Below are 27794 nucleotides of genomic sequence, written 5' to 3'. Positions count from 1 at the left end.
TGCAATATTGGAGGGCACTGTTTACAGCTTATGCTTGATTCTTTGTCCAAGTACTGATTATGGTCCTGGCAGCAGTCACTGGAACCCCTTCTATAACCCCCTGCCAGCAGCTTGTAGATTTCCTCGTGAGGGTTTTCTAACCAGCTTGCAAAAAATGTCCAACCTGACGGAAGAGAAGCTTATGGGTCTGGCAGTAGAAGAGGTCTGTGGGAGTATTGTTTCAGGGACTGGAGAAGCCACCGATTGAATGATAAAATATTTCCACTCCCTCCGTTTCTCCAGCTGTAATAGGCTACTTATCCTGAAGTGGCTTCTAAGTCACCATCTTGCCCAGAAGTCCTGAGCTAATTTGAACTTACCCAGAAGAATCACAGGTAGTAAAATAGTATAAAAGTTTGGAAAAAGGCCTTTCATGGGAAGTGTCAAGTTTATCGATACCCCAAACTCAATAATTTTAAAGAGCAAAAGAAACTGTAGGTTTTACAACCCTCAGCATTTCATCATATCTTCAGTTACTTGAAATTTTTTCCCTTATAATTTTCTCCATAACCTGGGTAAGCTTACCAAGGAATGCAATGACTTAATTCCAGCAACCATAGCCACAAAAACTAAGGGCAAGCACATGCTCAACCTCTAGTACCCAAACAAACAAGCATGTGACAATTACTATTTACAGATCACTTACAAGTGGATGATTCCAAAGTTAAATGCAAACTAATATAATTTATTAAGTATCCTTATTGAGAATCAATGTGCCAGGCACTGAATTAGGTACTTAATATAGTCCTCCAGCATGGCTCATAAAGTTGGTGCACAGTGGCATTATTACCCCTCCTACAGGTGAGACAGACAAGACCCAAGGAAAAGGAGGTTGCAAATACACATTGTATCAAAACCTTACCCAGTGTTGTGTTTTAGAGCCTAGCTCAGTGCTTTGCAGTAGACAGATGAAGGATCACCGGGCTTGCGTGCTCTGTCATTCTTCTTATTGCCTGGTTGGATTTCTGGACCCTCATTTTTTTAGTGACTTGGCAGCTCTGGCATCCTCTTAGTTTTCTAAGGTAAATCATCCTTGGAACGTGACTGCTGGCTCAATAGCATTGGCGTTGCCTGTGAACTCGTTGAGAATGCAAACTCATGGACCCCTCTTCAGTCCACTGAATCAGGATCTCTAGCCATGACTACCAAGAAACTATCTTTCAATAAACTTTCTAAATGGTTCCCTATGATTATAAACATGAGCATTACTGTTTAAGAACCGCATGCTACAGATGAATGTCTTCTTCTCCTGAGGCTCACAGTAGTTAGCTTGCATGGGTGGATGGAAGAACCATTTGCAGTTAGACAGGGGCAGAAGTGAGTTTGGAGTAGATTTGGGTCTGGGGTGCTGGACTACCTTTGTAACAGGCAGATAAAGCTATCTGGAAGCATCTCGTGCTCCCCTCCCAAGCCTAGAGTTCCCAGGAAAAGAGAATTGGAGATGGAGGTTTCAGGGCAGTGGCTGACACCATAAAGACGTCTCAGGAGAGAGGGAAGCATTAGCAGTGAGGTGGCCATAGACACACCTTCAGCAGCAGTGTTGATTCAGGAGAACTGGGGAGGACCACGAAGAGGAGGAACTGGAGGGCAGTCATTCTTCCTTGTGAGTGACTTGCATTGGAATGTTTGCCTCATCTTCCCCTCTGGATTATAAGCTCCTTAAAGACAGGGACTGTGTAAACTTCAATAAGTCCCTCAAACAAAAGTACATGGCTGCACTGTCTGTGAATAATCAGTCAATTCCCACCAGGGTTCTTCTTCTGCAGAAATTCAATGTGATCAGAGCCACCAGTAAGACATATCCCCCAAATCACTTATGTAATTTCCCAAAGGACATCATGGCAGATTAAAAACAAGTGAACAAATAAGGGGCATCCCATGTAATCCACCGATATCCATGCTAATCACATTAATCAGAGTGAATTAATTACACCTGAAAACAGATGCAAAGTTACATTCCTTAGAAAATCAATTCATTAAACTCATATTGGAATGCACAGTCAACAGCCCCCATGTTTCAAAACTATCAGCCTGATTTGTGGCAACTTCTGATATACTAACGAAACTGCTTAAAACATTTTTAAAGGCAATTACAATTACTGTCTGGCATCTGACAGAAAGAAATCTCGTCAGCATTGTCCCTGTGTGTCAACTGTCACAATTTTCTAAAAATTTTGAGGCGAAAAATAGGCAGGCTCTACTATTTGCTAGCCTCGATTAGGGTTAATTCAATGTGTGTCTGCAAATAATAGTGTTTAATGTAATCTCTCTAATTACAGATAAAACGCATTTTCAGTCATGCTCATCACTGACAGTATTTTGCAATAAGTTAAACTGACAGCTGCTTTCTAAAGGGAAGGCAAAAACAAACCTTCCTCGGGGTTGTGTTGATTTTCTCTCATTTGCTCGCTCGCTCTTTTGCACTGAAGTTCAGAAAAAGATGAAACTAGACACTTTGGCTCTGGACACCAACTTTGAAAATCATGGCATGCTTTCTTCCTTGGGGAATGTTCACATTTTTCCACTTCCAACCCCCATCAGTGAATGTCTAGTCTGAATTCACTGAATGAGAATTTTCTGAAAATGTTTTCCCCTAAACCAGGCGTTGTGTTTGGTACTGGAGAGAGGGGGAAAAAATGACTCCACCAAACTCCATGACTGCCCATAAGCCAAGCCAAGCTTCCATCCATATCATGCCCAAGACTCTTCAGTGCTCCAGCTTCTCCATAGTGCCTTTGTCCAAATCAAGATGTTTTGGGTTGGGGAGATGGAGCAGTAGGTAAAGTGCTTGGTGTGGACCTGGATTTGGATCACCAGTACTGGTATAAAAAGCTGGGCCTGGTGGTGTGAACTCCAGGGCTCGGGACACAGAAGTAGGCAGATCCCTAGAACTTGCTGGCTAGTCAGCCTGGATGATTTAGTGAGCTCTGGGTTCCTTGAGAGGCCCTGTCTCAAGAAAGTAAGGTAGAGAATAAGTTGAGAAGATACCCAACATTGACCTCTGGTCTCCATCTGAATGTATATATGCACATATAATGCCCATGTCTCAAGACCACCCCCACCTCCCCACCCCGGAACAAGACCATCACAGAGCCGATATCCGATGCAAAACACATAGGGGTTTAATTGATAACAAGCAAGCCCTGGATAGGTCCATGTCCAACACTCTGACTGGCAGGTGGAGGAGGATGGCCCTGAGCTCTCAGAATGAGGGTTTTTTAAAGGGAAAAACCACAAGCGGGGTGGTATAAGCATTTGCATCATATGATTGGGTGAGGGTGTATAACCTTTGAATTTACTGGTTGGGGGTTACAGTTATCATTTTTGGGCAGTCCTGGATAGTCCCAGGCTTTGTCCTTGGCCTGCCATGGAGGCTGACTGGCCTCACATGTACTGACTGTGGTGGTTGACTCAGTGGCCCAGGCTTTGTCCTTGAGCTACCATGGAGACTGGCTGACCTCACAGTTCACATTGACCCATGCACATAGCTCTAGGTTGGTGAGGGGTCCCAGACAGTAAACAACTGGCTGAACCTTGAGCAGTCAGAGTACATGCAGAAAGGGAGCTACTGCAAGGACTGTGTCTTTTGTTCATGGCCCTTCCAGAAACTGCTTGCTCAGGTCTCAGGAAACTGAAATTGAGGCCTGATCTCTGAGAGAAGACTGAGCAGCCTGTTATGGTGTCTGCTTGGTCCTTTCACACACATACATGAACACACACACACACACACACACACACACACACACACACACACACAAATTTTCTAAAGGATCAATGCTCTTCAACTATAGCTGAGTGGATCAGTTACCTAAAAGAACCTACTACTGAATGTCCAGCATCTGCAATGTGGCCTAACACAATAAGTTAAGGCAGACTAATCAGGTTTTCTCTCTCAGGAATTGAGAAATGCCAAATGGTATGTGTAGCATGAATCTTAAAGGTACTTGTTAATAAAAACAAACCTGAGGCCAGTTATTGGGGTAATTGCTGGAAGATCAGAGACACAGAACAAGCCACAGCTATCTCACCTTGCTAGTTCCTCAGGTGATCCTGTTTCCTCAGGCTGGAAGCTTCTGAGTCCTCACCCCAATGGCTCTCAGCTGAACTGTGCTGCTCCAAAGCCTGAATGCTAAACTAGCCAAATGCTTAACTAACTACATGCTTTACTACTTTAGTTCCTGGTCCTCATGCCTTATATACCTTTCTCTTTTTGCCCCCACTCCCTGGGATTAAAGGTTGGGTTTCTGGGATTAAAGGCATGGGTTACCATGCTTAGCTGTTTCTAAAGTGGCCTTGAACTCAGAGATCCGACTAGCTCTGTCTCCCAAGTGCTGGGATTAAAGGCGTACACCACCACCACCACCACCACCACCACCACCACCACCACCACCACCACCCAACTTCTGTTATGGCTTACTCTTCCCATTTTCTAGCCACCATTTTTGGCTTTGTTTTAGTGGCTGTCTGTTCTCTGACCCCAGATATGTTTATTTCGGGGAACACACAATATTTCAGGGAACACAATACCCACCACAGGGATGTCTAGGGATAAATATAAACATAATAAGAGAAAGCCATAAAACAGAAGAAAATGTTGAGGACACACCACCAGGTCTACAAGTTATGAGGAAGGAGAAGCACAAGGCCTTGCTTGCTCAACACTGAATGAAGAAGAAATCCATGTGGTCTTAGACAGTGTTCTCAGTGGCTCAACTTGATACAGCCCAGACTCATCGGAGAGAGTCTCTGTCAAAGGATTGCCTAGACTAGGCTGGTCAGTGGGCTTGCTGTGGCAGACTGTCTTGATTGTTGACTAATACAGGAGGGCCCAGTCTACTGTGAGTGACAGATAAGAAAGCTGCCTGAGAATGAGCCAGTGAATGAACCTGGGAGTGAGCCAGCTCCAACATTCCTCCATGGTTCTTGCCTCCAGGCTCCTGCCTCTGACTTCCTTCAATAATGGACTATGACCTGAAGGATGAGCCAGATAAATCCTTCCTCCCCAAACTGCTTTGGTCAGTGTTTTATCACAGCATCAGAAAGCACACCAGAACAGACATCTTGGTGGTTTATTTTTAGCATCTTCAAAAACATGATGACTCATATTGAGTCATTGTCCTTAACACTCCTGAATCTTCCCACCTATGTTTTACACAAGCATTTTTCTTGCATCCCATGTGTTCTGTTTGGGATATAGTTTGGCTTTGATATAACCATGGCTTAACTTTCCTCTCTCGGGAAGAGTCTACTGATAAGTTATCCAGGGCTGAAAGGATAGCTCTGCTTCATAGAGCCCTCAGGGACTCAGTCTCTTCCAGCTCTTCCTAAGGTCTGTAGGAGATACTTTCATCTCCATGGCCTGAGGGGGCATTCACAGCCCCAGTGGAAGGATGGCTAGAAGGATGGAGAAGAAAAGGCAAAAAGCACCAATTGTCACTTAAGAAAGGTTTGTAGAAGTTGATAGAGTCTTATCAATAATTTATGAATGGAAATTATGTGAAAGATCTAAGTCCTTCTAGAGCAGCACAAGAAACAGACGCACCACCAGGAAAAGAGCAAGAAGAGCCACGAACAGAGCCGATGAAACAGAAGTGGGGGCCCGAAGCCAGAGCTGGTACAGAAACTGGCAGAATCTGTAGCTATCTTGAGGAGGTCTTTGGACCCTCCTATTTGTGGAACAGAGTTTAAAATAATCTCTTCTAGATCCCAGGGAGGAAAGGCCTTAGCTAACATATGGGTTACAATACAAATCAGACAGATTCCGACGATACCAGTCTTTCATTTATTTATAAACCGTCCAAAGATACCGCCTATCATGAGAGTGTCCTTGACTCTCCTCCAAGTTGATATTTCCTCACACAGAGCCATCTCTGGGCCAGGCAACAGTTGTACTGTCTCAAATGCCATCTAGAAGATGCCATGGCATGTGAATATAGGAAAGACATTTCTAGTCTTCAGGATGGCAGAAACTACACCCTCTTGGAAATGGGGAGTAGAAAAGATGGGAAATGGGGGACTGGTTAGTTGTTTCTGAAAGGTAAGGGGCTAGCATTGTTTTGAGCAGATTAAGTTTATTCCTCAAAAAGAATAGATATGAGACACCATAAGATTTATTTTGTAACCACTAGTTAATAACTGTAAAATAGTGTATGATAAAATGTTGGGGAAGATGTAACCTAGTAGGTTCTCCTCCCCCAAAAGTTGATGATTCCCATTGGCCTGGAATGAGGGTCAAAAAGTTACATTTCTAGAATGATCTCAGAGGAGGCAGATGCTGCTGGTGTGTGGATTGTACTTTAAAAACCTGGAAGAATTCCCATCTGTGCTCATGAAGAGATGTATATATATATATAAAAGGCTCACAACATGAGTTTAGAGTGAGAACCTGAAAACAATGCATTGGCTGAGGCAAAATGAATAGAGAAAATATAGCATATTAAGAGAGGTACTAAGTTATTTTTCTTTATAACTGTGGCTGCCAAGGGCTGTCTTAATCAGATTGTAACTGGCTGTTGTCAGCAGCAGTTAGGCTGCAAGGGCCACAGCCTGAGGAGATCTATTCCCTTAGGCACCCTCTCTTTCAAAGCTACTAGGGGACTTATCTAAATCTCTATCCCTCTAAAGAACTCACAATTCAAAGGTTGAGGTGGAATTTTGCTCACTCAGAGAGGCTCAATAGCAAGTAGCTCACCTTCTCCCTTTGCTGGCATCTTCCAGAAGACCCAACCGTCCTTCTGTTTAGTCCCCACTTCAGAACCCTGGAAATAAGTGGTTCCTCCCTATCACTTCCTGTCAGCTACTTGCTGACTCAGCCTCCTGTCACAGGTTAATTTTATTTAATCAAGCAAATGTAACACATTTTTGCATTGTTAACACAAGCAGTAGAAAAAAATGCAACACACTTTAAAATAATTTACAACACTAAGGAATAGCCAAAATTAACCAAAAAGAGCTCTATACACCACAGACAGATCCCAAGGAAAAATCTAATTTATGAATACTAATTATATACTCACGATATTAAAGCCAGACATTGCTTAGGAATATATGCCATAGCCAATAGTAATCCAATATTCAAAATATGAGGGAAGAGGGGAAATTTAACTGGACACTGGGGAATTCTAGATGTTCTCGTGTTGGTGACTAAGTTCAGAGATGTTTGTTATATCATTCTTTTTGATTGTATAAAATATTTTAGTTATTTTTGGCTTTTAGCTAAATTTCATTTTATATATGTTAAATATTTCACTTTTAAATCAGTTATGCATTTCCAATTATTATATTATTTTAATTTTCCATAGAATTTTGGCAACATGAGAAACAAAAATACAAATGTAAAGGTAACCATGCTTTTAAAATAAGAAAGACCAGGCTGGCAAAATGGCTGAGTGGGTAGAGGAACTTGCTGCCAAGTCTGATGACCTGACTTCAATCCCCTAGGCTCATATAGTAGGAGAGAAGTAACTCCTGAAAATTGTCCCCTGGCCTACATGTGAGTTTCATAACATTCATGCTCCCTATAAGTAAAGTACAAAAAAATTTAAAATAAAAACATTAAAAATCAATAAGTGATTAAGATTATAAAAACTGTAGAGGTCTGGTGTGATGACTTGGCTACTAAAATGCTTGCTGTGCATTTAGAGCTGCATATAGATCCCTGCATAGCACCCATGTAAAAATTCAGGGCCATGTAACCTCACTGCTTGTGTGTGGGTGTAGGGGGTGGTAAACAGAGTCAGGAAGATTCTCTGGGTCTTGCCAGCCAGTCTAGATGAATTGGTGAACTCTAGGATTCAGTGAGAGATGCTGTTTCAATCAATCAATCAATCAATCAATCTATCAATCAAGAAAGAAGAAAACACTCAACATCAAGTTCTGGCTTCTGTATGCCAGTGCACAGGTAAACACAAATACCACACACACACACACACACACACACACACACACACACACACACCACAAATCACTATCTCCCCACAAATAATAAAAAATGAAAACTTAATAAATAAATGTGTATTGATAAGGGAACATGAGAGCAGCCATATTAGGAAGATATACATTTGTGTGTACTCTCATCTAGGAGCACCCTCTTGTACACTTAGATAGGCATGAACTATTTAATGATAGGATACTAGTCAGGATTCTCTAGAGCAGTCGTTCTCAACCTGTGGCTAACAACTCCTTTGGGGGGATGGCATATCAGATATTTACATTATGATTCATAACTGTAGCAAAATTACAGTTATAAAGTAACAATGAAATAATTTTAAGGTTGGGAGTCACCACAACATGAGGAACTGTATTAGAGTCACAGCATTAGGAAGTTTGAGAACGACTGCTTTAGAGTAACAGAACATATAGAATGAATCTCTATCTCATATATATATGATATATACAAGATTATTATATATAATCTATAACACACACACACACACACACACATATATATATATATATATATATCTTATAGGCTGTGGTCCAGCTAATCCAGCAATAGCTGGCTATGAATGGAAAGTCCAAGAATCCAGTAGTTGCTCAGTCCACAAGGCTGAATGTCTCAGCTGTCTTCAGTATACATTGGAATCCAGAAGTAGAATATAATGCTAGTGACGGGATGTACTTACTAGACAAGACAAGAACAAGCACACAAAGAATACAAGCTTCCTTCTTTCGTGTCCTTTATATCGGCTTCCAGCAAGTGTGGCCCAGATTAAAGGTGTGTCTTCCTACCTCAAAGATCTGATTATCCCACTTCAAATGATTTAATTAAGCAAAACAGCAACAACAACAACAGAACAAAAAACCCTACCAGGTGTGCCTAACCATTTTGGGGAGTTTTAGTTAATTCCAGAGTAGTCAAGTTGACAACCAAAATAGTTGACAATCAAAAATAAGTTCTGAGAATGGTCTGTAGGTAATGTGTCAAGTATGCAAACATTGTGTGTGTGTGTGTGTGTGTGTGTGTGTGTGTGTGTGTGTGTGTTCACAGATGGTATGGGTCGGTCACAATACATGACCTCTGATATAAACTGAAAGCATAGTAAACATGAGATTTACAAAGTCACTGCTGGAACAACACTGCACACTCTAGCACAATAATTTCCTTGTTTTTTAAATTTATTCTTTGAAAAATTCATACATGTATACAGTGTATATTTCTTTTTCTTCAGACAGAGTCTCACTATTTAGTCCTGGCTGGTCTGGATCTCCCAGATGTCCACCTGCATCTGCCTTTCAAGTGCTAGGACAAAGGAATGAGCCACCAAGGTTTTTAATGAAGTCTATATTTCTATTTATCTGTCTTTCTGGCATCTATATTCTTCCTTTCTTTCTTTCAAATTTATGGCCTCTTTTTTCATTGTTGTTACATGCACACACACACACACACACACACACACACACACACACGTATGAATGTATGTATAACATACATAGCCCTAAACACATAGATACAACCTGCTCAGTCTATATAATGTTACTTGCATATATGTTTTCAGGGATGACTATTTGTTATGAGTTGGGGTACTCTTCCCTATGGAAGATATTTCTCTCTCTCTCCCTCTCTCTCTCTCTCTCTCTCTCTCTCTCTCTCTCTCTCTCAGAATTCCTTAATTCCCTCTCATTCTTTGTAGAGGGTTAAGGACTTTCCCATCCACTTTGGTGTATCTGTTGTTGTCCTTGTTCAGCTCATGTTGGTGCAATTTTATGGGTGTAGTTTCTAATATTCCTGTGAGACGCAATCTCATAGCAAACTCTCCAAAACTCTGTTTCTTATAATTGTTATGTTCACAATGACTTCTGAGCTTTAGGTGTGGGAGAGTTGTATTGTAGATGGGGCAGGGCTCCACAATTCTGCATTTTGGTTGGTTATGCTTTTCTATATTGGTCTCCACTTGCCACAAAGAGAAGTTTCCTTGATGAGGGATGAGGATCACACTTATCTGTGGATATAAGGACAATTATTTAGAACGTGGTTAGATTGATGCTGGTTTAGTAGAGTGGCAGTTGTAAGTTCTCCTCCAAGACTGATGACTTCACAGCCCCAGGTAGTTGGCTAGGTGTCCAGTACCCTGCATGATTTTCCTCTTGTTGAGCAGGTTTTAAGTCCAATTGGAGAGCTATTGGTAACCACCAAGGTACACATTTCCCAGTCATGCTGGTTGTGGTTCATAGGCATCAGATCTGGGAAGAACTGTTGGTTGCTTCCTCCTTCTGGAAGATTGAGTGGAACCTTCTGGTGCAATGAAATCTAGTCCTCAGGGAGAAGGTTTTCAGGTCAGTTCCAGCTCAGGGTCTTCTGGGCCCTGTGTCTAAAGTGCATGATGTCTTCAGCAATAGGGACTTAACAATGTATCTTGATCATATCCGCCCCTCATTACCCCCTTCCAACTCCCCCTAGGAATCTGCATCCCCCCCTTTCTATTTCATGTTCTTTTTTTAAATATATAATGTTTTACTTATTTATTTTAACCCACTAAGTCAAGTTCTTGCTGCCTATATCCCACAGGCATGGCATCATCTACCCAGGCTTGGGAAGCCTACTGGTAGCCACACGCCTAAAGAAAAGTGACTCTCCCTCCTCCAGCAGCCATTAACTGTCACTAGCTCTTCAGATAGGGGTGGGGCCTCAGGAGTACAAGTTTTAAGTCCTCTGAACTTCAGGAGGCAAGAGTGATATGTGGAGTCTGCTCTGAGGAGAGAGAATACTGGTGTTTCAAAAGAAGAACCTGAAGGGAGTCCAAGAAGCCAGCACCTGATCCTTACACAGTCCAGTGTGCCTGAGGTTAGTGGGGGATGGGGTTGAGAACTGTGGGGGCAGCACGGCCAGGGCCACAGAGAATCCAGCAGTTTGAGGCAGGAAGGACAAATATTTCCTGGAGTATGGCTATGGCACTGGGGTGGAGTTACTACCCTTTGCTCATGAGCAGGGAACTGAGGTTATGTGGCTTCAGTTCTATGCAGGAGCAGGTGGTTAGTGAGTGAATTCCAGAAGGCAATGAGGGGCGGCAGAGAGGTGCCGGCCTGTATTCAAATCCCACATGCTGTCTGTGGGATCTTCGGTTATAGCTTTATTCTCTCCCAGCCCCTCTCCTCCTTTCTAGACTGAGGAAAATCACTGAGAAATGCTAAGCCTTAGATGGCACCTTGGGTAAATAGGCTTGCTAGAATCTCTGGTGTAGATTAGGAACTCAATCAATGTTAGATCTCTCTTTTCTTCCCCCCAAATCACATACCTCTGGAGGTGTGAGAGGTGGGCACATCACAGCGGTGACTGAAGGGACTGATGACCCCTTGACTCTAATGGAATCATGGAATGGTCCTGATATAGAGATGGGAGCAATAAATAAGGATGGGAGGGTGTCACACAGCTACATGAGTCATGGTATCCCTGTCAGTGTCACAGAAAAACTTGGGGACAATGCCGAGGAAGGTTCTGGGAAACATTTCCTGAAGAATTCTATCTCAGGGTTTTTATTGCTGTGAAGACACCATGACCATGGCAACTCATAAATGAAAACATTTAACTGGGGTGGCTCACTTACAGTTTCAGAGGTTCAGTCCATTATCATCATGAAGGGGAGCATGGCAGCGTGCAGGCAGACATGATGCTGGAGAAGTAGCCGAGAGTCCTACATCTTGCAGGTAATGGGAAATAGACTGAGACACTGGGTGGTATCCTGAGCATAGGAAACCTCAAAACTTACCCCCACAGTGACACACTTCCTCCAACAAGGCCATACCCACTCCAACAAAGCCACACTTCCTAATAGTCCCAATCCCTGTGAGATTATGGGGGTTAAATTACATTCAAACTACCACAAATTCTGTCCATCCTGTTGTGGGTGGCCCAGCTTGACCACACAACTGCCATGACAGGCGTAGAGGCCCAGACACAGCTTCTTTAACAGGCTTACTGGCAGGTAACAGCCACATCCAGAAAAAGCCATGAGCTGACCCCACCCAGGGAGGGCCTGCATCTAAGGGGAAATATCTGACATTCCAAATATTCCTTATACCCCTAGACAAATGTCAGCCAATTGGGGTCCTGAACCCTGGAAATCCCCTCACACCAACCTCTGCTATGGTAAAAACCTCACTCTGCCTGGGCGTGGGGCTCTCTGCTCTTATCACTGTGTCAGACAGAGTCCAAGCTCCAAGCTTCGAGCTTGAAAATAAAGGCTCTTTGCTTTTTACATATGGGATTCTGTCTCCATGGTGGTCTTCACGCATACTCATCCTTTAATACCTGGAAATTTTTCAATTGGCTGAGGGCTTTCAAAGACAAATATCTGGGCCAGCACTGAAAGCCTCTTAGATTTTGTTTTTTTCAGTTGTTAGTCTACCTCTAGAACAAAGGCTTTATAAATATCCAAAATTGGGAAGAAAATTTCAGATCTTTCCTGAAAGAAGGAACTAGTGGAGGACCCTCTGAAATCAGCAGCTAAGGCAAAACACAAAACCCCAAGTCACCAAACCAAAACAATAACAAAATGCACATATAATCAAGACTGTTCTTGGAAAGCATTTAAATCCTACTTAGGCCCAGAGGCCAACAGTTAGCCAGAGAAGGGAAAGCAGGGTGTTAGGACGTTGGAACACCTTTTTGTTATTCCCCTGTTATTTACCACAGCCAGAAGGTGAGTATGGTCCAAGTACGCACTGACAGAGGAGTGGCTAAGCAAAATGTGGACGATACCTTACAATAGAGTATTTAGCCTTAGAAGAGAAATAAATTGTGGCACGGGCTTCAGACTGTTAAGTGAAATCAGCTAGACAGAGAGGTGCAAATCCTGCGGTCAATTGACAGAGGCAGAAATGGCTCCCAGGGGCTCTGAGCGGAAAATGGGGAGCTGCTGTTTAATGGATATCATTTCAGCATTGCAAGACGGAAAAATTCTTGCAACTGCTTGCTCAGTGTAAATGTATGTACCACTTTTGAACTGTACAGTTACAATGGTGGTACTTCTTATGTAATGTTTGTTTCCCACAATGGAAAAAAGTCAACAACAAACTTTCTGTGTACATCCCTGTACATTTGTAAATTTCACCTACAGGCAAATCTGATTTATTTATCCCTGGTCTCCTGCCCCTTCTTATTCAAACCAGGTCTTTGTCCCTAGGGTCTCCAGAAAAGGGCTTCATTTATTATTATTATTATTATTATTATTATTTATTATTGGTTTTGCTTTTGGCTTACCATTGATTTTAATTCATATATGGATGGAGATCTGCTACATCTCTCCTTTGTTTCTTACTAGGCATATTTTATAGTTGAGCTAATGAACCTGCTGTTGACAAGTCGGGAGAATGGCCTGACTCCTAAGCTTCACACTGGATTTAGTTGTCACAGAAAATGCCTAATGTGCAGACTGCTGAACTTCCTTAGAATAACCAGAGTATTTCTATTTTCAAAGTATCAGCTCACAAAGACTGAGACTCTCTGAAGTTTGGGGATGAGTTTGCAGCCTTCAGAAAGAAGGAGCTTTGGTCCAGGCAGCAGCAATAAAATAAAGCAGGCGGAGGGGGTGGGGGCGGAGCAGAGCACAGTGCTCAGTCTTGGAAGACTACAGCCTCAAGTCTATAATTTTGAGTTCACAAGCAATATCATCTTGATGCAAAAAATTCCTCCTTGCCTCTAAAAAGACTACCAGGCAACAAATGGTTAGTTCCATCCACATTATCTGCAGTTGGGAAAAAAAATTGTAGTTTCACACAATGTTTGTGTGTGTGTGTGTGTGTGTGTGTATGTGTGTGTGTGTGTGTGTGTCTCCTAGGTGCACCAGCATGCCTTGCCCCCAGGAAACAGTCAATAAATGGTTATTGAATTTAGAGCACCCTTCTTCCCAATCACTGAGGTTTAATCTATTCCCAATTCAGAATATCTATTAACTTTGCAGCATCACTAAGCCTTTAAAAAAAATCCATTTGTGGATGCATTTAAAGACTTCACAGTAAATATTACTATACCGATTAAGAGAAAGCTGTTAAAGGAAGCATGCCCATTCAACACACCGGTAGCCATTGGTAAAATGTAATTTAATTTACTTATTTAAATTTACATTGTTAATGTACAAGAGCATTTCCTTCAAACCACAGGTTAACACACACTAAAAAGCAATGCTGCTAGAGAAGAGGGGCTTGGGAAACTCAGCCATCTGAAACAAAAGCAAGGCACTCTCCAATAACAGCGGGTAGATTCCGGCTTTCCAGCTGAGGGTGGGTTCACACTAAGAGAGCACTCCCTCCAGGGGAGGAATCACCTGCGCTAATGCTTGTCCTCCTCAGAGCCTGTGTGCCATCCACTCTGCGTACACTCGTGTGTCAACATTAAAAAAGAAAAAAAATTGAACAGCTCGATGACTTGAGAAGCTCTCATGGTTGTGATAGCTATGGAAGACAGAAGAGTACTGGCTGTATAGGTCTTTCCTTTTAGCACTAGCATTGCCCTGGGACTGAAACAGTGCCCTTATTTCTTTAAACCAGCAGATACGCCTAGACAGTCCTCTCCCTTCCATCCCATGGGCTGACAAAAAGGAACAGCATTTCCCTAGAGCACTGTGCTGCTGCTCTGCTTTTCAGACAGGACCCAAACAAGGATTAACTTTCGAATACTCAAGGTGCACAAGAAGGTTATGTATGCTCAGTACTTCTAATTTATTCAAATTCGATTTGAATTTGGTCTGAAGCGATCTGGCGTGAAATGTTAGCTTTCCTGATATTTAATAGTGTTTATTATGTTTGCATATAAGCTCATCAAATTAATGCCAAAGCACTACTTTACTCAAGGCTGTCTGCAGGTGAAATGTTAACATGAGTGACTCTGTTTAAAAGTCTATTTTCCTAGAGATGCAGTGAGTTGTAGGGAAGGACTAAGGAAAGGTGAATTCAGTCCTAGTCTCAAGTCTCTCACAGCGGTCTGCCCTGTGATGGCCCCACTTTCCTCCGTTGTGACTTTCAGGAGATCTGACCAGATGAGGAGCCAGGCCCCTTCCAAGTCTGAAGTTCAAAATCCTAACATTCCAGGCCCTGTCATCTTGAAAGAAAAGTAATATCTTTCATAAAAATCTCACACAAACAAAATACACAATCAAATATCTGAATGATGTGGAAAAACACAAAACAAAAGAGGAGAGGATATGATTTGTTATCTGGGATATACTTTGCAGCAATTAGGCAATTCATTTGGTATTTGTTTGATTGTATAATTTAATGACAATATAAACAGCATAGTTTTGTTTTTTTTTTTTAAAAGACTAAAGCAAAAATGATTTAAAGCTAACAAAAGCTACTGTGACACCAGTTTGACATTCAAAGTTTGATTCTTAGCAAAACGGCCAAAGGTATCTTGACTTGATACAGAGTATATAATATAAAGACTTTTAGACCTAAAAATCTTCAAACATTATTTGAATTTAGCAAAACATAAGCAAAATTTTCATATCAAAGTGCTAAACAGTGCTGCCTTAAAGGTCACTGCAAATGAAGGGTAAAATAATGGCGTGGGAAGTGACATTTATTGTACAAATGGTTAATAAAAAGACACATTATAAATATATATGTAACCTGCTATGTTTATATATATATATATATGCTTATTTAATTTCTAATGGTGTATCCAAGCCACCACGAACACCCCATTTGATTATTCTGTAACTCAGCCTCCAGGAGCTGGTGGTCTTGCAATAAATACAGGCAAAGCTATTACAATATAACGTGCATACAAATGTTCATACAAATAAGGACACTATGCAACAAATTATTTCATAACAATATGGCATCAACAGTAGAAACATATAAAAGGGGCACAAACACGGAATGTTGAACTGCAACCCACTAATCTTTTCTAGTACTCACGTTAATACTATTAAAAAAAATGATTTGCTTGCTTTCCAAAATTGTCTCTTTAACCAATAACAAAAATTAAATTATATATATATATATATATATATAAATCCTTATCACCTCTGGTGCTTACCCTGTATGACCCAGTTCCTACTTATTTGCATGTTCTCCTTGAGGGGAAGCAAATACTTGACTGATTCTCCCAACACTCCTTGGGCTTCTGAATGGATGAACCAGACATTGCGACAACCTTAGTAGGTTTAGAGAACTCTGTCCAGGTTGATAGGATACAATGAATGCAGTTGTATGCAATCCATTTTATAACCTGATCCCCTTCAGGACAGCTGGATAGTCATCAGGGGTCAGATTCCATCAAGAACAGCCTGAAAGTCTTAGACGGGCCATACCTCCGAAGGGTTCTACAGGGCAGGTGGATCAAGCCTTTGCTAGGAAAATGAGCGTGCCATTTGCTAACATGACTGCCTCCTTATTTGCATGTAAAATAAGGGAGAGTTCACAAACACGACTTAGTAAGACAGCACTTTAAAAAATTGCACTTGTATACGGAAGCAAACAGCCATTATCATTTTGCTAAGTCTGATTTGTAGATAATTTTCTGTCTTTAGCCATTTGTTTTTGTTTTGTTTTGTTTTGTTTTTTTAAGAAGAAAGAAATGAAGGAAAGGGAATTTTCTGCCTTGCTTGCATGACATATGTACCCTTGATACAGGAAGTATATTGTAAAGGGATCAGTCTTAAGACACAGTCTACCCTGGTGAACAGCCCTTGGCTGTTCTTGTTTTTAAACACAAAGCAACCATAACTGTATTCCCCAGAAAGAGTTTTTAAACAGTTATATTATCCTTTTCCCCCTCTGCTGGGATAGCATCATCCAAAAGTGCTTTGTCAGCGATTTCTTAGAAAAGCCTCATCAACGCTATACCCCCTCCCACCCCACCCACCAAAGCCTAAATATAAAACACAACCCCAACACAATACTCTGCAAGGTTCCTGGCTTCAGATTGTAAGGAAAGGTGCCAGGAAAAAAAACAACAAAAAAAAAGTCTTTGCGTTCTGTGGGAGCTGCTTTTCCCCTGAAGGAAGGACAGAGGGGCAGGTGTTCAGACCCATCCTTTTGCTAGCTTAATGATCAGATGCCAGCAGAGCAAGAGGTTCCCTGCTCAGAAAGGCAGGGTGTCCAGGAAGAGCTTGTCGATGATAGAAGGTGGGGCCACCAAGTCCTCCAGCTTCAGGTAGAAGATGCGCTGCAGGCCCTGGGTGCAGATCTTCCTCAGTTCCACCAGCGCACGCAGGACCTTGGGCTCGGTGGACTCTAGGGCCTGCCCCTTCCTCTGGTGGTCCTTTAAGCTGCTTGTGATCTTGTTGCATAGCTCCTCCACTCTCTTTGGTTCTTTTAACCCATGTCGCTCTGCAGAAGAACAGAGGAGGGTAAGTTTGGCGGCCAGGTCAAAAGGCACTCGAAGTCCTGTTCAAGCTCTTTCTCCTTTTCTGCCAGATGAGTCAGGCGTTTTACAACTAGAGTGCCCTTTGTGGACTGGGTGTTAGCTCAGCTAGTGGCTCTGTCAGGACCTGCTTTCGAGTCCTCAGAACCACCAGGTATGGAGGCACACTCTTATCATCCCAGCACTGGGGAGGCAGAAATGGGCATATCCCTGAGGCTTGCTGGCCAGCCAGTCTTGCCTACTTGGCTTGGTCAGCCAGGTGCAAACCTCCCACTAAACGCCGAGCCCCAGTGCTTCAGGCTCAGAGGAAACACTGAACGTGAGCCTTGAGGAGCCCTGCTTGCAGCTGGGTTCTGCAGAGAGGTTTGTTTGTTCTCCCCAAAACATAGAACCAGGTGGCAAATTTGGCAGGAAGGTTCAAGAGGTATAAAATGTTCCCAGCCTCTGACCAAGCTACCCTATTCTTGGGAATTTATCCAAAGAAGAAAGCCAACTGAAAACAACAACCTTGTATGTATGGAAATATTTGGGGCAGCACTTATCTATTATCACTCCACACCCAAGAACCCAAACAAAGGAAGAGAGAGACAGTCAGAGAAGAGGGGAACTGTTGAGTAAATAATGTCATGGCCATAAGATCCTAAAACCAATCAGGGATAAGTCTGAAGATTATTAAACAAGATGAAAAAAATATAAGTAACATTAAATGAAGCAGAGAATATGGAAGAGTACCTAGGCTGTGGTCGCATCTATATAAAAATAATACTAAAAATCTGGGGTTGATGAGATTGGTTGAGCAGGTGAAGGCATTTGGTGCCAACCCTGATGATCTGAGGTTAGTCTAGGGTCTCTACATGGTAGACAGAGAGAAATGACTCCTCCATGTTGTCTTCTTGACCTTCACAAATGCACTGTAGAATGTACATGCATTCACACATACACACGAAATAAATGTGTAAAAACTTTTTCTTCACATAAAGGATGAAAAGAAACAAAGTGTGAACATGGTCATGAGAAAACTGGTTGGCTCTTTTACCTTTCTTTTAAAATTTCTAGGTTAGTGTTATTTGGAGAAAACTGTTAAATAGAACAAGGTGGGAGATAGTCCTTCGTGAAGCCCTGACATATGTATAACATGGTCAAGCACTAACTTGCTGATAGTAAGTTCTATTAGCACTGAGACACATTAAATCTGATTTACAAGCTCGGGAGAGGAGGCATCTCTCACAATCAAATGCCGGTCCATTAACAGAGGCTTTCCCATGCTTCCAGGGCCTCCTGTCTCACAGAGCATCCAAGCTCCCACACTCATTATCAGGATGAAGAAACTGAGCAATTTGTCGGATGTGATGCAGGACGGGGGCTGATTGATTGTGGGACCTTAGAGCCAGACTTTCTCATGGCCAAACTCACAGACAGGAGCATGGAGTTTTCTCTGCTCTCCAGCCAGTCGCCTTGCTCAATAACTATGGCAACCATTATTTATTCAGCGAATTGAAGAGGAGATCGATACCTCCTGCCAGCTGGATCAACCGGGCCTGGAATTCCTTGAGGAATTCAGACACTCCTGTTAGGAGCCAAAGGCACCTCACTCCTTTGTTGCTGTGGCCACTCACAAGGTCTGTGGCTTCTTTAGTTTTCCATAGGAGCTAAGATAAAAATTCAGGCTCTGTGTACTCCTGCCAGCAGACAGCAAGGTTTTCAGATCACCAGGGAGTCACCAAGTGTCTGGAACCTTCTCAGCAGTTTAAAATTTCTTAAAATTCTAATCACTGACATTTAGTTGAAGGGACACCCTCCCCCTCCTCCTTGGCAAATTGGCCAACAGCTACAGAGCTGAAATGCAGAGTTCATAAATACAGAGGGAAAGGGGGAGTCAGATATTTGGATTTTCTCCTTTCCTAGAGAATTATAGAAGATTAAGCTTTTTCTGGGCAGAAGGGATGCAGCTCAGTGGTAGAGTACTCTCCTAGAGTGTGTGATGCACTGGGTTGGATCCTCAGCAATGAATCCACTCCCCCGTCCTCCTGCACCATGATTTCACTCAACAAGCTTTTTGCATTGGATTTATACAATATTCATCCTGCCTTTCAGTATTTTATTTCAAGCATTTCCAAGACGTCAAAACAGAATTTATAGTCACAGTTAAGTATTAGACATGCATCACAAACATTGTGTTTGTAAATTGGAAGGGATTTGATCTTCTTCGTTTAAATTCCCACCTAAGAGAAGACTGTCCACTCTAAGGTACTACAAAACCAGAGTCAGGTTCCAGCTAGATGAGCAGGTCAGTCATTTCAACCTGCTGATAAAACTCATCTAATAGCCCTTAGTTTCTACTCTTCTACTTAGACTATTTTAGCTCAGAAAGAGACAGGATGATCTGTTATCTTTAATTAATATGTAAAACGACTAAAAGTTAAGTGAATTGCCTAGGGTTGACATTCACAAGTGGCCAGCTTCTTTCAAACCAAAACTGGGAGAACTTGGCTCCCGGGGTGGCTGTATCTGCCTTTCATTGCCTCTAACGGTTAGAAAGTTTCTCCTCATTCTGATATAAACCGGCCCTCCTTTAGTATCCTCTTAGTTTCTGTGAATCTAATTAACTAGTGGCTAATTACTTCTTTCAATAGATGTTTATTAAGTACCTGATCTGTGGCAAACAGTGCTATAGACAGTGGGGACGAAAACAGCACACTCTGCCTGGTGGGGCATTTCTCATCTAAAGACAAGCTTGGATTCCTGTGCCTGTTAGCTATCCGGGTCACAGACGGCTCTGCTGGGCAGGAGGAAGACAGATGGAGTTGGAGGGGAAGAGGAGGTAGGAGGAGAGGAAGAAGGAAGAGAGGAGGTGAAGAGAAGGGGGAGGAGAGGGAGCAGGTGGGATTGGTTGAGTGAAATAAAGAGACACTTAAGTCTGCGCTCATGTTCTTCCCCTTCAGCCAGTTAAGATCCACTCATCTCAGATCCAATACTCCGTCAAGGAAGCTTCCTTCTCGGCTCCTCGTCTAGGTCAGATTCTCTTAGAATACAGGATCTTCTCCCTTCGCAGGACATGCAAGTTTGAAATCCGATATTTGTGTGACAGTTGCCTGCCTCCTTCCCTAGATTTAAGCTCCCTGGAGAAATGCCCTGTATTTGCTCACTGTGGTCCCCTCTCCTGCACCAATCCTAACACATCAGGGACACCTAATATGCATCTGATAGATGAATCTGTAAGACAGAAGACCGAAGCTGTTTACGAAATGATTAAACAGACACTAAATGTGGAAGTGTCTCAGATTGGAAGGATAAGTTGGGAGTTGGTAAGACACTCACAATAGTAAAGAACTTTATAAACGCTCACACTTCCCACGCAGACACTTCTTCTCTGTACCTCTCAGCTCTGGCAGCTACTAGCTGGGTGACTCTGGGGCTGTTTCCACCAGCTCTGTCAGCTATTATCTGGGCGATTTGGGTCTGTTTCCACGCTTCTGAAAGGGGGCTAAAGTGGTGGTTGCCTCTTGTCTTGCTGTGAGAACTAAATGATCTTTACATGCAGAGTACTTGGAATAATGCCAGGCACATAGTAGGCGCTTAATAAATACTTGGCAATACTCTCCGTATTTAAAACCCAATTCGTTACTATCCATGTTGCCCATGGCTCTGAGTTCATTTGTGTGGAAATCTTCCTCCAAACTCTTCTGGGGATCCCTTCTCGGGGAGGGGGGCAGCTATTAATTTAACCTATCCCAGTAACTTCCGTTACTCTCTGGGTGGTGTTCCTTACATCTGTGTTCTTCTCTCAATTCCCACTTCCTCTGGAGAAGATCTCTACTATCTGCTGCCTATGTTGTTTTAATTGCTTTTGACCGGCTTCCTTGCTGTGATCCATCCCAGGTACTTCCAAATTTATTAAACAACATCAGGACCACGCATGTGAAATTCATGGCACACTGCCAGAGTACTGACTAATAAATATTAACTATTATTAATATCAAAGAATCCCAATTACCAATAGGTTCCCTTGTTCCTCAAAGAATGGCTTCCAGCCCAGCAGTGTCAACATAACTTTGGGGCTTGGAGAACTACAGAACCTTGGGCCCTGCCCGCGGCCCACACAGCCACAACATACAACACTACGTCCAGTGCTCTGTATGCCAGGACGAGAAGCTCAACCCTTGACCCTCAGTCAGTCCTTGTCCCTCAGAGCTGCTGGGCAGCATCTCTACCCTGTGTTCACCTAGTCTCTCCAAACGTCACTTCCCAAGGCAGCTTATTTTAATTCCCCATGGTTCTGCCTATGGGGTTCTCCCAAGGGGGCTTATTCCAATTTCAAACAGTTTTGTCTCAGCTTCTTACATTGAGCTAACTTTTGCTGTTTTACGGTTTTCCCTACTACCTCTTGGCCGGTCAAGGAAGCCCCAGGTTCTCTTCCTGGGAGCAGAGAGCAGTGGATGGAGAAAGGGAGAGACAGTATTCAGTAGTAGCCCATCCCCCCAGCCAGCTTTTTGAGCAGCTCTTGGGGGCACTGGCCAACTTAGAGATAACACAGTTCCAGCCAACACGGAAGAGAAATGGAGCTGTTTGTGAAATAGCAAACAGCAAACGGGACTTCCTGCTCTAAGCCTCACCTCTTTCTCTAGGAAGTCATGCTGCCGCTGCCATTGGCTGAGTCACATATCCTTGACTGACTGGTGGGCAGTCCCAGAACCCACACTGGTCAGGAAGCCACAGGTTGATGTGTACAAGTGCTTTCCTGCCTTTGAGTGGGTGTCTGTCTCTCCAAGACCACGGCTCTTTAAGGTTAAGGGACTATGCACCTGGCATGTGGCAGGTATACCACAAACATCAACTGAATCCATCTAAATTGAAATTAGGCAGCTCTTGGGAAGTCAGACTATTTTCTAACAACAATAGTAGGCTAAAAAATAATTTAGGTTTTTCTAACGAGAGATTTGCTGATATTTACAAGCCATTTGTTCAATTAATATTGGTCATACACTAAGGTAATTTTAAAGATCAATGAAATCCTCTTTGCCCCAAGACTTTGGTTTGGGCACCAGTGTATATCCCAAGTGCCTAGAATGAGCTTCAGTAGGAAATTGTGAGTGTGTTTTCATATTTGTTTGTATGTATGTGTGGGTGCATGTGTACATGTGTATGCAGAGGCTTTATCATTTTGCATCTTAATTTTTGAGACAGAGTCTCAGTGAATCTAGAATTCTCTGATTCAGGTAGCTGGCTGGCCAATGAGCTCCAGGGATCTCCTCTCTCTGTCTCCTCCACATTGCTGGGGTTACATGAGTGCCAGTGATTGAACCCCGGTCCTCATGCTTACACTGAGGTCATTTCCCACTGGGCTATCTCCCCAGGTTCAATAAATACTATCACATTGATGTGAATTGAATGGCAAAACCCTTGCCACCACAGAAAATCGTGACACTGAAAAATGTTCACAATCAGTACACAGAGTGGGAAGGAGGAATGTAATGGAGCTTCTTTAGAGTGTCTCCAGCCATTGCTTTGTCTGAGGGGAAGCACGCATACATCATTGCATATTCAAAGACTGGAGAACAATAAGCCAAGATATTGGCATCACCGCCCTGCTGCTGTCATGAAGCCCATAAAAAGGCATAAGCAAAGAAAAGTCCTGAATGTATCATATATATGCAATTGTATGGAAACTAAATACATTCATAGATTCTAAGAACAGTTAGCTCTTGATGAAAACCAACATTTAGGATAATAACAGTGAAGGTTTGGATGATTCCCCCCACCCCATAAGGCTACACACTAGTTTATTCTTTATAAGAAACCTACAAATACATGTTATTATTTGCTATGATCTTAATGTGCTCCCATTCATGTGCTGAAGTCTAACTCTCAATGTGGTAGCATTGTGGGGGTAGAGGGGTGGGGGTGGTTTAGAAGGGTCCTCCAGAGGTGCTGGACAGGAATTTCTATTGTTTATAAGTTACCCATGCTGTGGTATTTTCTTATAGCAACCTAAATGGTCTAAGACCTTATCTCCATGAGAAAGAAAACAAATAGTTTTCAGGAAAAAAAATGATTGCCCAAAATCATGCTGCTAGGAAGTGGCCAGATAAAGACTTACACTTCGATCTCTAATCTCCAAATCCAGAAACTGCCCCCTTTCTTTTCCAAACTATATTATTCCGTCAAATTTCACCCATACTTCCCTTTGCCATGTAGCTGATAGCTGTATTTGATGAAAATTCAGAATGGCCAAGTATTCAAAGTGAGCAGGGGAGCTTTAGAAAGACAGATGGAGATCAGCCAACTATTGATCCTACCACATTCCCTAGATCTGCCTTTCTTCCTCCTCTGTCTTAGAGGTTATGTCCCAAGAAGACCAAGAAAAATAGCTAGAGGAGAAAGGGTTCATTATTTTGCCTGACAGAATACTTGAGTCTGGAAAGGAATGCCTTGGGGAATTTTCAAAAAACTCCATTTGGCCATCAAAATGTCCTCTACAATCTCACTCCAAAGGACCCATTTGATCATATTTCCCTATCAATCACTAGATGAGAAATAAAAGCTTATAGTCCAAGGTTAATTCACAGTATGAGGCCACAAGGTAAAGGTCTCAACAGTCAGTTGTTTCTCTGAAAATCCTTTACTCTTTCCCACAGCTCAGAGACACTCAAGCTGGTGTCTCCAGAGGGGACTCCTGCCTCTGCCTTTTGTGCTTACCCCAGAACACATAGTCATTCAGAATCATAGCCTGGACTCTGTGAAATGTTCTCATCTTTCTTCTCAGGTCGTGCATGTGATTAAATACAGAAGGAAAGTCATTAGCCATCCACAATTTTCCCACAACCATGCTGGGGTGATTCATGGCCATACCCTGGACCTCTGGTTCCCCTGAGTTGGAACGTCCTTTATGTCTACATGCTACTGCTTTGGGAATTTATTCATAACCAGTACCTCCAGTGTTTGTAATTCCCCCAAACACAGCAATTACCCAGACTTCCTCTGCACTGGGATTAAAGACGTGGTGTCAGGAGTTAGAGGCAGGCAGACCCCTGTGAGTTCGAGGCCAGCCTGGTCTACATAGTGAATTCCAGGACACTTAGGGATACATAGTGAGACACTGTCACAGAAAACCAAAAACCCAAACCCAAACCAAACCAAAATAGAAGAACCTAAACACTAATCACCATGCACAGAGCTCCTTGTCTTCTATCTTACACTACAAACTTCCTGATAGCAGGACACATGCCCAGCTCCTCTCCTCTTTCCCACACACTGACAGCCTGGCATGGAGAGGCCCCAATACCCAACATTTATAAAATGATAAATCCACACTAACTTTCTGTTTGGAGGAGTACAAGCAGATAGTAACACACTGTACCCTGTCAGTGGCAAAGAAGCAAAGCCTTCCCATTGCTCCAGGGAATCAACTTTGGCAAGAGGCAACGTTTAGGGTAGATGAACTGGGGACCCAGAGACCATGTGAAAGCCACAACTGTAGGGAACTTCCTGTTCCTGTAGGAAGGGAGAGTGATCCGGAAGAAACTGTTTCCTGTCCCATCTCACCACTCAGTATTTCGTGAGGGGATTAGAAAGAAGGGGAGGAAGAAGAAAGTAAATTGGGGGAGACATCCATGTTTGAGTAAACCATCCAGTTCCTGAAGCTGTCCTCTGGAAGTGTGACTGGCTAAGGGTGTAAAACCTTTACCCTTCCACAAGTCCCTCTCTGGTTTCAGAACCAACAGATCTCTGGATGCATTTTCTCATCCCTAGGGCTCATCTGATGCTCCACAACCACTCTTTCTGATTATAAGGCTTCCTGAGATGCCAGGGCTTTTGGGGAATGCAGACTCAAGTGCTAGTGCATATTCGAAGCAGTGGGCATTGCTTTCTAGGCTCTTTTTTCTCTATTGTCCAACACTTTCATGCATCCCAAACCTCCCCTGACACCAAATCCCAAGAGTTCTGTGACGCTGGAGGGCTAATTCTGCTTGTGTAATATATGCAGCACCTCTGATGGAGGCTGTGAAGGCTAGCAGGAACTGGAGCTGCCCTGTAGGAAAGACCTGAAGACAAATCACTCAGCCCATTGTCAGTCTAGCATATTCACTTTGTAATCACTGTCCCCCTTTGAGTCTCTCAAGTGTCTAAGGAAGTAATCACCAAACATACTATACTGCCCTGCTTTGTTTTGTTTGAGACAGGCTGGTCTGGAACTCACCATGTAGGACAAACTAGCCTTGAGTTCATGATCCTCTTGTCTCCTGAGTGCTGGAATTATATGTGTGAGTCATCATGCCAACTCATACTGTCTTATAAAGCTACCAACTTTTCTTCATGCCAGTGAGTTTCACTTTGCACTGGTCAAGGTTTCCAAGGACACATATGAGCCCAGCTGGAGGGAGCCTCTGTTATTGCCACTCCAAGGAGAAACATAAGTAGATCTAATGTCTGTCATGAATCCAGTTTGGCTACATCATCAATGTAGTTTTTTGTAACCTACACTGCCACCCTATGGAATGGATGTTATTATTCCTAGTGTGTGGATGAAGAAACAGAAGCGCCGAGAAGAGAACTGTGTTACTCAATCGCCCTGGCTGATGAAACACCAGACTCCAGATTAATAGAAGAGTTGCTAGAACTGGAAATCCATGCTTTTCCTGCCATGCCAAACTGCCTGGTCCTCTGGCAAATGTCTACCTGAGTGGACAGTGGGCTGGTCGGCTCTGATCACAACACTACACAGATGGGATGCAGAGATGAGCACCATCTTGCTCTTAGTCCCTACTCTGGATTCTGTGTGGATTCTTCAGGTACCTGGTGTCCATTAACTTCCACAGAGTGAGACAGAACAAGGATGGGCCTCCTGGTCAGGCCCTCGCTGTGAGCTGCAGTCCCAACACTGCACAACTCCATCCTGCTCTCCTCCCTCACTTACTCTGTGCTCAAAGTCAGCTGCCACTGGAGATCTTTCTAGAATGCAAGGTTGGCCATCTTGTTCCTCTTAGGACAGATCCCACCTGCCTGACTAGGTGTGGAAGGCTGAGGAGAGACCCTGAGTCCTGCAACACTCTTCCTGTCATTCAGTGGCTTCCCTCATCACCATTTCCTTTGTGGAACTTAGGTCAGTCATATCCACCACAGCTTCAGGACATTTTTACTTATGCCTATAATCCCTCCACAGTAGCCTGGAGACACGCTCTGCTCCCTCACCTGTGATCTCTTGACACTTGGTCCCCATTCAACTCTCTGCATCCTGTGGATTAATTTACACATTCTGTCTCCTCCAGGGATGTGTCACCATCTTTGAAAACTCAGGGACATGCGAGACAGCCCGTAGGCCAGTGAGCATATATTCAGCTCCCATTTCCACAGTGACATGGCAATGAACTGGTTTTGGTCGCAGACAGCTAAAGCAGGCACAAAAGATTTCGTCTTCTGTAAATGATGGGATTCTATACTTTGCAGTTTTGGAAGTCTAACTGTCCCGGAAATGCTGGATGGGTCTGAAATGGAGCTGAAGAGCCAAAAGACAAGGGTATCTTGGGGCTTAGTCTCATTAGTCTTGGGAGTGAAGCTCTTGTGCTTGGGTCTTAAACACCGATGTTTGAGGCGCTCTGCTATGACATCAGAAAGCCCTGTCCATGGAACCTGTACTCTCTGAGGCCATCTTTGCTTCTGTTTCACAGTCTTGGAGGACTATGATGGCCCTAAGAGCTGAGCTTCCTACCCTGGACCAAAGACCAGGAAGAATCAGCCAGGCATATGACTGGCCTGGCCTCTAGAGGCACACACATATGTCTGACTTTGGTTCACAGAAGTTGACCTGAGCAGATGCATGTCAATAGTACTTAGACTAGTTGTTCTCAACCTCCCTAATGCTGTAACCCCTTAATACAGTTCCTCAAGTTGTGGTTACCCCTAATCATAATATTATTTTTATTGCTACTTCATAACCGTAATTTTGCAACTGTTATGACTGATACATATCTGACATGCAGATAGTCCTAGCCAACCCCTGTGAAAAGGTCATTAGATACCCTCCCCAAGGGGTCATGACTTATAGGTTGAGAACCATTGAATCAGGCAGAACAAGGCTTCATCAGAAAGGAGAGGCCAGCTGTGCTGAGGACACAATCAGTACTCCCTACCTGTCTGAGGAATGTTTCCTCTAGTCAAAAGCATATACAGTCTGAACTAGACCCACAGCCAGTCAGCCTAGCTGGGCTTGGGTCTGACCCAGAAGATGGGGATGAGCTTCAGATCCTGTCACTGTCTCCCTAGGCTCTGGTATCACTGATTAAGATGCAACCTAATAAGACACTTCAAGGATGAGGGATGAAGAAGACCCAGAGCAGCACCACCTCCAGAGCACAGGGTGATGGGACAAGTAGTAGGAGAGTAGAATAATACAGAAACTGAACATTTCTTTATGTGTGTATTTTCATGGTGTGTGTGTGTGGGGGGGGGGGCA

General features: G+C 43.1%; 1 protein-coding gene across 3 annotated transcripts in view; it reads right to left on the bottom strand.

Annotated features, from left to right (window-relative positions):
- Window positions 1-16844: 16844 nt before the first annotated feature.
- Window positions 16845-27794, bottom strand: part of Nr4a3 (nuclear receptor subfamily 4 group A member 3) — a 38353-nt gene continuing 27403 nt past the window's right edge. For all 3 annotated transcript variants that reach the window (XM_036179282.1, XM_036179281.1, XM_036179283.1), the window contains exon 8: window positions 16845-17310. In XM_036179282.1, coding sequence (XP_036035175.1) covers window positions 17063-17310 — 248 coding nt within the window. In that variant the 3' untranslated portion in view covers window positions 16845-17062. The remainder of the gene's footprint in view (window positions 17311-27794) is intronic.

This window comes from Onychomys torridus, chromosome 2 (genome assembly GCF_903995425.1).
Source record: "Onychomys torridus chromosome 2, mOncTor1.1, whole genome shotgun sequence".
Taxonomy (NCBI): Eukaryota; Metazoa; Chordata; class Mammalia; order Rodentia; family Cricetidae; genus Onychomys; species Onychomys torridus.
Note: the sequence above shows the minus strand (reverse complement) of the source record. Positions and strands in the feature narration are given on the sequence as shown.